At 55.2% G+C, this 11,760-nt stretch overlaps 1 protein-coding gene across 1 annotated transcript; it reads right to left on the bottom strand.

Moving 5' to 3' along the window:
* Positions 1–234: 234 nt before the first annotated feature.
* On the bottom strand, positions 235–4,689 carry KRT14 (keratin 14). The gene is made up of 8 exons (XM_043584457.1): positions 4,096–4,689; positions 2,806–2,888; positions 2,089–2,245; positions 1,761–1,922; positions 1,530–1,655; positions 1,218–1,438; positions 1,078–1,124; positions 235–517 (listed from the first exon to the last, which is right to left on the bottom strand). The coding sequence occupies exons 1-8, from the start codon at positions 4,627–4,629 to the stop codon at positions 420–422; spliced, it is 1,428 nt and encodes a 475-aa protein (XP_043440392.1). The 5' UTR covers positions 4,630–4,689; the 3' UTR covers positions 235–419.
* Between the last annotated feature and the right edge of the window lie 7,071 nt (positions 4,690–11,760).

The raw sequence follows: 11,760 nt of genomic DNA on the forward strand, positions 1-11,760 counted from the left end.
TGAATGAATGTGCCTCCATGACCTTGGAGACACCACAAACGACCTAGTACACACATCCATCTCTATCTTTTGAGATGGTGAAAGCCATTCCAGGACCTGAGCCCAGTCCGCCCCCAAGCCCTTTTTCCCAGTCCCAGAGGCCACAGCCAGGTGTTAATGCCAGGCTTCAAAGAGAGGCTTCCCCCACTTTCTCCCCACCTCCACTCCTGACAATGACCAGGTAGAGGCGGGAGCTGTGCAACTCAGATAATGAAGCTTTATTGAATGCCAGGAGAGGGCAAGGGTGAGGCAGGACTCGAGTGTGAAGTCCTTGGGGGGCAAGAAAGGGGATTCCCTAGTGTGGTCTGTATCCACACGGCGGGGGAGCAGCGGGGTGGGAGTGGGGGGTTGCTCCTAGTCCTGAGCAATGCTGAGCAGCCTTAGTTCTTGGTGCGAAGAACCTGCTCGTGGGTGGACACCACCTTGCCATCGTGCACATCCATGACCTTGGTGCGGATCTGGCGACTGGAGGAGGTCACTGGGGAAGAGGGGAGAGAAGGTGTTACCAGCAGAGGACAGGCAATGGAGAAATCAGGAGTGGGGAGACCAGGGAGTTGGGAAGACTTAAGCAGACTATCTCCCTGTTGCCCTCTCCCCTGATTATCTCTTCACTCACTGCTCTTATCTCAGGACTGATCCCATCTGCACGGTTTTTTCAGCCTAGAGCTCCCGAAGGTAGGACAGAGTCTGTGTCCTCAAACTGGAGGCTCCTAAGAACTCAGATCAGCTTGGTTCAGTCCAGATCAACCCAAGTGGACTGGTCTTGAAGGGAAGACCCACGTGGTGTCCTGTCCGTGGTGCTGACCATCAGAACATTGGAGTCTGCCACAGACACCAGGTGACAGAAGTAAAAAGTGGAGGCCACTAACTCCTAGCCCTAAGGAAGGTTTATAAAATGGCTTCTTCTACCCAAGTAGGTTTATAAGGGATCTTGGGTGAGAAAACTCTAACTCAACCCCTCAAAAAGCCAATTCTCTGGACCTGCTGGGAGACAGGAAGTGGTCACGAGTCCAGTCTTGATGAGAAGGAAAGTCTTACCGTCTCTGGACGACTGAGAGCCAGAGGAGAACTGGGAAGAAGAGAGGCTATGAAGACAGAAAAGGGCAAGATCATTAGACACATGGGATACAGCAGGTGAATAGTGGGGGCAGGACTGGGAAGGAGGGCAGTGCACTCACTGGGCATCCTCGCCCTCCAGCAGGCGGCGGTAGGTGGCGATCTCCTGCTCCAGCCGCGTCTTCACGTCCAGCAGGATCTTGTACTCCTGGTTCTGCTGCTCCATCTCGCAGCGCAGCTGGGCCAGCTGCTCCTCCACGCTGCCGATCAGGTCCTGGATCTGGGCCAGCTGCATGCAGTAGCGGCCTTTGGTCTCCTCCAGGCTGTTCTCCAGGGATGCTTTCTGTGATGGAAGGAAAGATCAAGGATCAGTGAGGGTAGTCACTCCCTCCCTCCCAGTCCTGGATCAGATCCAAGCCTGGCAGCTCCCCTACCATGCTGAGCTGGGACTGCAGCTCGATCTCCAGGTTCTGCACGGTGCGCCGGAGCTCGGAGATCTCGCTCTTGCCGCTCTGCACCAGCTCGCTGTTGGTGGCCACCTCGCGGTTCAGCTCCTCGGTCTGCAGAAAAGAAAAAAAAGTCATTCACACTAGAAGTTCCTGGAAGGCGGGTCTCCTGGGTCCCTTCCCCACCCCTCCCCCTGCCCCTGGGATGACAACACCCACCTTGCTGAAGAACCAGTCCTCGGCGTCCTTGCGGTTCTTCTCCGCCATCTTCTCGTACTGGTCGCGCATCTCGTTCAGGATGCGGCTCAGGTCCACGCCGGGGGCGGCGTCCATCTCCACGTTGACGTCTCCGCCCACCTGGCCTCTCAGGGCGTTCATTTCCTGCACAACCAAAGAACGGTCCACAGTCAGGAGCCATGGCGACCTGGCAACCAGTCGGGGTTCCCTCCTCTCCGGTGATCCTGGCCTGAGCATTGCCCACACCACCGCCACCCCATCTCAATCCCATCCTTTCCCTCCCAGCTTCATCTTCTAAGCTGGTTCTCACCTCCTCGTGGTTCTTCTTCAGGTAGGCCAGCTCCTCCTTCAGGCTCTCGATCTGCATCTCCAGGTCGGCCCTGGCCAGGGTCAACTCGTCCAGCACCCTGCGCAGGCCGTTGGTGTCGGCCTCCACGGTCATCCGCAGGTTCAGCTCAGTCTCGTACCTGGAATGATCCAAGACAAGAAGAATGGGACATCCATCCTGGCCACACTGAAGGCTTTGTTCTCTGCCCCCTGCAGCTTCTTCCCATAGCTGGCACCCTGTGGGTGGTTTAGGGAGTCAGTTTTGAAAATGGCGTGGTTGGACACAGCACCCATTGAGGACTCAGATCTGAACACTCCCGGGGGCAGGGAATAAGGCAGTTCATTAGGCTGCAGAATTCAGGGAGGGGAGACGCTTCCGGCCTCACAACCAATAGCACACGGGCCTCCAAATGTGACTGCCTCCTACACTTCAGGGGCAGGTGGAGGAGTGGGGAACCCCTCTCCCTTAAAGCAATGGCACCCAAACCTGGCCATGAATCAGAATCACTCAGGTAGCCTGTTAAGAATAACTGAATCAGAATTCCAGGTTGGGGCCCAGGAGTTTTGTATTTTTACAAGCACCCCAAGGGGTTTTCATGTGGCCATCCTGGCAACCGGTCAGCCCTGTTTAGGGGACGCTGCCCCAAAAACACCCCACCCTGGGGAGATTGGACATCCTGAGTCACTGCTGCGAACTCACTTGGTGCGGAAGTCATCAGCAGCAAGGCGGGCATTGTCAATCTGCAGGACGACATTGGCATTGTCCACGGTGGCCGTGAGGATCTGCAGGTAGAGAGGGCACAGGTCGTCAGCCAAATGGACGTCACTAGCCAGACCTCACCGCAGCCTGCATACATCAGGCCTTTGCTTTCCTGCTCTCACCTGAGTCTCCCCTCCTCCCAAAAACCTTTGCCACAGCAACCTAAAGGGTAACCCCTGATGGCCCAGCTTCGACCCACGACTTTGCTGACTCCGGGTCAGAAAAAAATGGATAGAAAGAGCCCTGGCCTTGGAACCAAAAGCCCTTGAGTTATAGTCCTGGTTCTACCACTGATGAGTCTCAGGGTCTCAGTTCCCCTACCCACAGAGTGGAGGAGTGACCTAAGGTCCCCAAGTCTCCCTTCCTGGTCTGAATTCTCCTCTTTCTGTACAGGCCAATCTGCCCATCTTCACACCTTCCTTTTAAGCCCGCAGGACATGGGACCTCAGGTGTGGCTTTCCCAAAAGAGGAGACCCCACTAGCACAAGGGATGAGAAAAGAAGAAGCAGAAGAAATACTGAACCCCGGACTGGCTGCAGTCCTCTCCCTCACCATCTAATTTACCAATTCCACGTGAGGCATCAGAGCCAGCCACGAAAGGAAGCAGGATCAGCGGGGAGGGCTCCCAGGGTGAGGTTGGAGCAGGGGGTTGGGGCTGGAGTCAGGTGATACAAGTCCCCCAGGCTCCCTCCTGTGCAGGACACGTAAGGCGGGGCTCCGCTGATCGCCTCTGTGGGGTTTTTGTGCCCGCCTGCCGGTGGGGAGGGGCGCCGGTGCCAGGGCTCACGGGCGGCAGCCGCCACAGCCCAGACTAATGAGCTAATGAGTGGTTTGCGTGTCTAGCCTGGTCCCGTTACAGCCTCGCTCCTCCCCTGTGCTGGGGAACAGGTAGCTGCCTCCTGTATTAGCAAGTGGGCACACGGGTTCTGGCCTCAGCTCTGCCATTGATTCGCAGGCCACAGCACCTCTCAAAGCTCTGACTCCTTCCCCTGTAAAATGTAAGGGTAGGAATCCCCAGGTTCTCACGGTCTACGGTCTGGAGCCCCGAAGGGCATGAGCAAAGCGGGGAGACACTGACCGGCTTCCGCGGGGGGCGTCCAGAGCCAGAAGAAGGGATGCGGGGTTGGCGTCTGCCCGGTCTAGTAATCTAAAGATGCCAGTGGCCTGAGGCATCTATCGCTCCAGAGCGAGGGAGCTAGAATGGCAAGTCCTGCCGCCCGGTCCACACACCTTGTTCCTCAGGTCCTCGATGGTCTTGAAGTAGGGGCTGTAGTCCTTGGTCTCAGCGGGCCGCTGCCTCTGGTACCAGTCCCGGATCTTCACCTCCAGGTCGGCGTTGGCCTCCTCCAGGGCGCGCACCTTGTCCAGGTAGGAGGCCAGCCGGTCGTTGAGGTTCTGCATGGTCACCTTCTCGCTGCCCACCAGGAGCCCGTCACCACCACCGAAGCCACCACCGAGGCCAGCACCAAGGCCACCTCCAAAGCCACCTCCAAGGCCACCACCATATCCTCCACCGAAGCCGCTACCCAGGGCCCCACCAAAGCTGCTGCTGCTGCTGCTGAAGCCGCCGCCGTAGCCGCCCCCCAGGCCGTAGGCCCCCCCGGAAGAGTAGCGGGAGGAGGAGACCGACAGGCCCCCGTAGGCGCTGGGGGCCCGGCAGGACCCTCCCGCCAGCACGGAGGACATGCGGCTGGAGCCGCCCCCGATGCCGCAGGAGCCCTTCATGGAGCTGGAGGAGGTGAACTGGCGGCTGCAGGTGGTCATGATGCCAGGAGGAAGGTGAGTGAGCGAGCGAGCAAGCGAGGCGGCAGAGAGGAGAGAGAGGTGCTCAGGTAAGTTGGAATAGGAGGTGGGTGCTTTATACTCCTGAGTAGGGGGCGGGTCTGGCATTTTCCATTCCCCTTGGCTTTCACCACCCACAGGCCAGTGCCAACTCCCAGTCAGATCCCTCCTCTCCCCCGCCTCATCACGTCTGTCATATTTTACTGGAAACTCATTGTTTAGGGTGTTTTTGGTTTCTTGTCCCGCCAGGTGTGATTCACATAAGGAGGTGTGGGCCTGCAGGCTATACTTTCCCATCTGGCCCTGGGAGCCGCGGCCCTCAGGAGCCCGCGTGTTGGGCTCGGCCAGGCGGCGGGGAGCAGGACGTCTGCCCCAGAAACCTGGTGACCTGTTCTCCCATTAATGAGGTGGGCCTTTGACATCCATCCAGACATCACTCCAGGTGGCTCCGGGCTGGAGAAATGCCAGCATGGCAAGGCTACGTTAGCCACAGTGTGCCCCCTCAGCATTACCATCTATAAAAAGAGAGAAGTTCTTGGGGGGTCCTCCCAGATGCGACCCGCTAGGCTGTGCCAAGAAGCCTGTCACATCCCCGGAACACGCCCAGCCCATCAGCTGGCTCGGGCTTCCACCCTGACACCCCCATTAAAGGGAAATCTAGGCAGCTTTTCCCCAACCCTGAGCACAGATTCTAAGATCCTCCACGCACCTGTGGATGGGCCCATGGCATTGGCTGGCCAAGAGCAGGTGGCCAAGGGTGGGGGGGGCCTCACAGGCACAGCCAGAGACGTGCTAAAAGAGCATGGAGTCAGACTGAGTCTGGGCTCTACTGTGTGCCCCTGTGTGACCTGACATTTCTCCGAGCCTCAGTTTCCTCACCGTAAAGTGAGAGTAAACATCATCCACCCTGCCTACTGCAGAGTCAGCTCCGAGAATCCAAGTGACAGTGTATATGTGAGGGTTTTATAAGCCAAGTACGGCACGGAGTCTGGTTAGCATTGTTACAGCCTCATCTGGCCACAGAGAGGGTGCGCAACAGCCCTGGAACAGGACAGGAGAGCCTTTTTGCTTCTAGCCCCAGGTGTCTCCAGGCCCCCAGGGCAGCGGCAGTGGGAGAGGCTGGCTCGGGCACCCTGGTCTGAGCCCCTTGCGTTGCTGGCCCAAGAGATTTGGGGGTGGAGAGGCAGGGCAGGCACTTGGGAATGTACTCGAGGGTCCCTGACTCCTGAGACCCTGAGGCTCAGGGGGACATTTCCAGGGGTCCCTTTGGTTCTGCCTCGGAGGCTTGCATATTGGGACCTCAGCTGCCCCACGTCTCCCGGGCAGCCTCCAGAGGCACCCCCTCCAGCCACACCCGCCTTCCCGCCAGCCCCTCAGCCCCACGGACCCCAGCAGGCATGTTGGGAGGAATGCAGTCGTGTCTGGGGCTGCCTGACACGTCCCATCTCCCCAGACAGGCCCCAACAGCCCCCGCTGCAGGCTCCAACGCTCTTCCTGGGATCAACAGCTCCCAGGAGGGAAGCAAAGCCTCCCTCTCCCCGCCACTCTGGCTGCCACCAAAGCACATGCCAAGGGAGCACCCCCTCTCCGGGGCTTAGGAGCTCAGAAGACAATGCTGAGACAGACACTTGAGGCTGTGGGCTCCCCAAATCTGCCGCCCAAGGACTTGCAAGGATGAGTAAGCAAGGGCCCCGCCTTGCCCCACCCACCCCTGACGGACACTCTAATCTCCTTCCAGGGAATGGTCCCCCACCCGGCCCAGCCCTACAACTACCCCAGTGAGAGGCAGCAGGGATTTTGGCTGAGGGACAGATGCATTTGTTAGGAGGCATACTGCCCTTGGGTGGGGCAGGGGGGTACCTACCAGAGAAAAATGCAGCCTCCACAGAGACCTGTGGGACAGGAGTGGGTGCAGAGCCCAACACCAGCTTTCTCTGTGCTGCCCACCACCCTGTCTCCCTCCACGGCAGGAAGCCACGGATAAAATCCCTAGAGCACAGGACGTGGGCAAAGCTCTCCTCCCCCAACCTTCCACCTGATTCGGTGGAACCCAAAAGAGGCTCCTTCCTTGTCCACCTCCAAGGGAAATCCAAAAGTAAAGAGCACAGGGAACCAGCGACATGTACACTCACCCACACAATCTAGGAAGAGACTTTTGCCAGCCCTCCTTGTCCCTCCGGACCCCGGAACCCCAGCCTGGAACACAAGTCTGAGGTCCCCCACCCCTTTCCGGCCAGCGCCCAGGATTAGACCCCTGGCCTCGATCCTGGGACTGATCTCTGCAGACATGGAACTAGGCACAAATGGTCCAGTCTGGTGCTCATGACATTGGAGGAGAGACAGCTTTCTGGACAACAGGGATTAAAGGGATGAGGGCTTGTCCGCTGGGCCCCAGACTCTTAAACAAGCTTTAAGTGGGCACGATGACCTGGCCCTCACTCCACCTATCCCAAAGAGGAGGGGGCCAAAATGAGCCTAGGGTGGTGTCTCTTGTGGTTGGTGAGCCTTCCTGCCAGCCTATGGAGGGGAGGATCAATGCCAACCCAAACAGGTGAGGCGGAAGGGCCAAGCAGCCCCCCACAGAGCCTGCATTGTGTGCTGAGGATGGGCTGGGCACCAGGGGATGGGTTCCTAAGGAAGGAGGGGACCTAGTGACAGCCCAGTCTGAGGAGAGAGGCACAGCCCCTTGTCTTCAGAGCCCCATCTAATGGAAGAGACTGCCCCTGCCCTTAAGAAGCCCCCAGCCTGAAAGGGAAGAGAAGTACGCATCAAAAGTACTTAAGACATGGACAAGCATAAGAAAAGCACAATTCATATGTATTCGTTTCCTGGGACCGCCGTGATAAATTACCCCAAGCTTTGTGGGTTAAAACAACAGAAGTGTATTCTCTCACTGTTCTGGAAGTCCAAAATCAAGTTGTCGGCAGGGTCACACTCCGTCTGAAGGCTCCAGGGGAGAACCCTTTCTTACCTCTTCCAGCTCCCAGTGGCTCCTTGCAATCCTTGGTTTGTGGTGACACAACTCCAATCTCCGCCTCCGGCTTCACGTGGCTCTTTGTGTCTGTGTCTCTCTCTGTGTCCTTTTCTGTCTCTTCTAAGGACACGCATTGGGTTTGGTGCTCACCCTCACCCAGTGTGATCTCATCTCAATTCTTACCATAATGGCATCTGCAAAGACCTTGTTTCCCAATCAGGTCACATTCTGAGGTTCCAGTGGATGTGAATTGGCGGGGGAGCGGGGGGCACTGTCCAACCCACTACATGTGTAACGGACCAGGAACTGTCCACATCACAGCAAGAGTGGTGAAAACGTGGTGGATGAATGACTGTGATAAGATGCGGGCAGGGCCGATCTGGAAGGCTTCTGGGGGCAGCTGTTAGCTCAACATAGAAGGGTGCTGAGGAGTGGGCAGCAGAGAGACAGAATTCTCAGGTGTCCGGGCCACGGTTCCCACCACCTAGTTTCTCTGGGTCCTTTACGTATAGACAGCTGCTCTGGAGAAGAGCTTTTTTTTATTTTTGTTTTAAAATTTTTATTTTGAGATAATAAAAAGTTGTGAAAGTAATACAGAGAGTTCATATGCGCCCTTCACCCAACTTCCCCAATACAATCATGTTACATAAACATTGTACCATGATTCAAACAAGTAAATTAACATTGACCCAATGCTATTAATTAACTACAGAGTTTACTTGAATTTCACTGGTTTTTCTACTAATGTCCCTTCTCTGTTGCAAGATCCCACCCAGGACCCCACATTCCATTGGTTGTCACGTCTCCTTGGTCTCTCTCAATCTATGACAGCTCCTCAGTCCGTCCTTATCTTTCACGACCTTGACAGTTTGGAAGGCGACTAGTAGAATATCCCCCAGGTTGGGTTCTCCTGATATTTCCTCATGATCAGATTGAGGTTATGCATTTTGGCAAGATAACCACAGAAATGGTGTGTCCTTCTCAGTGCCTCAGCTCAGGTATGGAAGACATTAATTGAATGGGTCTTACTGCTGTCCATTGGCTAAGGTAGTGTTTGCTGGATTTCTCCATTGTAGCGTTACTGTTTTTCCCATTGAAATTAATAAATACCTTCAAGAAGATACTTTGAGACTATTCAACCATACTGTTTCTCCTTCAACTCCTTTTTTTTTTTTTTTTGGACTAATTCTGCATCCATTTGTGGTGGGAAAGAGCTCTTGATACCCAAGAGCTCTTCACCTTAAACTTAAGTGAGCTTAAGACCCTCATTCGCCCTGGACTCCTTGAAGGAATGTGGCTTTTAAGAAACACATTGGAGAAGGAAATCCAGCCCCAAGAAAGAACTCTTTCTTCCTTTCTAATCCAGCCCCCAAAGCCAGACTCTGTACCCTAAGATGCTCCCAGGCTACTTCCCTGGAAGACCTACCAACTATTTCTGTAGTTGTTAATGTCTAGAGTCATTCCTTAAGCCCCCACCAGCCTGGAGGAAAAAATAGGACAATCAGTGTCCTCCCCATGTCACAGGTAGGAAGTCTGAGGTCCATAGAGGCTCATAGTCAAGTGACTAATTAGAACCCCCCCCTCGTTGGTATTCTCAGACCTCTGCCAGAGGCTGGGCTCCTCCTCTCCTCCCAGCAGAGTCCTATATCCCTTGCCCTTCCTTCCCTGTCCCTCCACACCATTCCCTGCCCACCCTTCTCACTTTTGCCCATCTTTTTCTCCACCAAGTCCCAGCTAGCTGCTTGCCTGTAGCACGGGTAAAAGTCTCCTAGAGCTGAGGGCTGTCACTTCTAGAAGTGACAGACTGAGGCCTGAGCTGACCTAGAGCTCGATTTCTGCCTCCAGGAATGCTGGGCTAGCATGGGGGCAGGGAGCAGGCTGGCAGGCAGGATTGCAAACACAGGAGGCAATCGGGAGCCTAGAGTACCTCCTCGAGGCCCTGAGTCCTCTTTCCTCTAGAAAGGTCTGCCACCCACTGGTTTCCCAGGCCAGCCTGCCCATCTGGGCCTTGTCCTTGTGAGAGCCTTCACTGACACAACAGATGGGCTCAGCCAAGTGTTTCAGTGTCCATGGCCTTGTCTGTACCTGCCAGCTGCTAAGGATGACAGGACAGAAATCGACTGTCCCACATTATAGATGCAAAAGGCTCAGAGGTTGAGGAAATTTGCAAGGTCCACAGTGAGGAAGCTGCTCAGCCAGGATTCATTTCCAGCTCTTCCTGGCTGTGAGCCTCGCTTTTCAAACACAGAGAACGGTCCTTGAAAGTCAGAGCCAAAAAGGGGATCAGGGGTCATCTAAACCAACCTCTTAACTTTGCAGATGGGAAAACTAAGGCCCTGAGATGGAAAAGGTCATGTCCAAAGTCACTCATCAGAGCTTGCTTTGCAGAAATGGCAGAGGTCTGAGAATCCCAAGGGGGGACCCTAACTAGTCACCTGACTATGAAATGTGTGACAAGTGCCTCCCAGAAATCTGAGCTAGGCAGGCTGAGAATGTGTGGGCTGAAAAAAGCTGTGCCTGCACCCCAGAATCACATTTAGGTTGTTAAGAACATGAAGAGTTAGATAGCCAAAGCCCAGCAACACATGGGTTCACTAACCATCTATGAGCTACCTACTCAGGGAAAGTAAGGCTTATATTCTCTAGCCAATTACCCATAATGCTCACTGAAAACTGAACTCCACCCCCAACAACCCAGTCCCCTCACTGACCCTTACATCACCTTCCATCTTCCAGCCTCTGCCTGAATTTCCGCTTCTGTCCTCTCTTCCTGCCCCAATTTTTCATGTTCCTTAAGGCCAAGCTTCAGTTCAACACACAGATTTAATATACGATCTTCTGCAGACTGTGTGGCATAAAGTAGATGGAAAATGAACAAAAGGGAAGGAGGAGTGGGAGGAAGGAAGAGAGGAATGGGAAGATGATAAGGGAATGTGAAAGGATACTCGGGATGGATGAATGGATGGATGGATCGATGGATGGGCAGGTGGATGGACGGATGAATGAAAGGAAGGATAATGGATGGAAATAGAAGAATAGAAGGTGGATAGATGGTGGGCGGGAAGCTGGGAAAGGATGGATGGAAGACAGAGAAAGGGCGGTCATTACACCTGTCCCAGGGAGGACAAGCATCCACCTTGACTGGGGAAGGACCAGAGCCACAGGAGTTCTCAACTTAGCTGAACCTTGACAGTGAATAGATGCTGAGCAACAAAGGAAGTGAAGAGGGACATCCCATTTGCTCACCTTAGCAAAGACTCAGTAACATGCAACCCTGGTCTGAGGACAATGCAGCACCTAAGCGTCGTTAGAACACAGAGCTGAACTGCCTGGCAGAACTGAGAACAGAGGCCGGATCATACACGTGGAGCTAAGGAGCCCAGACTTTATCCTAACAACACAGGGAGGACCGAAGATTCTACACACGGGAGTTACGCTGTCAGCTGTGTTTCACAAAGGCCACTCCGGCATCCACCTGGAACGTACTTCGGGAGAAGGGACAAGAAAGGCAAAGCCAGGAAGATGTTGCCTTAGCAAGAGATGGGGTTGGCTCAGACCTCTCCTCTGCCGGGAAGCCCCCACCCCAACACCTTGGATCACCTGACCTTCCCCTTCTCAGCCTTCCTACTGCCTCTGTGATACGTGCCACCCCCCCAGGAGAGCTTACCACAGTGCCTGAGAGGGCCACAAAGTGTCTCTCACATAGTAGGTGGTCAGCACATTAAGTTGGTATAATTACCCCAGCCTGTTTGGGGAGACACAGTCCCTGTCCTTGGGGATGCCCAGTCTGATGGGGGAGGGCAAAAATGAGGGTAGAGCCTACTCTGCTCTCTGAGGGGAGCCAGGAGCCAAGAAGTCACCAGGTGGGGTGGGTAGTACACAGAAGGCTTCTTGGAAAGGGTGCGTTTGACTCAGGTTTTGAAAGAAGGAAGAGCCCTCCATGGGTGGAGTGGGGAGAGGGCATTCCCAGGCAGGGGCGTGGCTGTGGGAACTGCAGCACCAGCGGTGAGTCGAGAGGAAAGTCAGCGCCTGAGTTGGAATGGCTGTGTCAGGAGTCCCAAGCTCCGGGCCCGCAGGACAAAGGGCAGGGGCGAGATGGGAAAGAGGTCCCGGGGTGTCTTCAGCCTCACGGGCGGAAA

This window comes from Prionailurus bengalensis, chromosome E1 (assembly GCF_016509475.1).
Source record: "Prionailurus bengalensis isolate Pbe53 chromosome E1, Fcat_Pben_1.1_paternal_pri, whole genome shotgun sequence".
NCBI classification, from domain to species: Eukaryota; Metazoa; Chordata; class Mammalia; order Carnivora; family Felidae; genus Prionailurus; species Prionailurus bengalensis.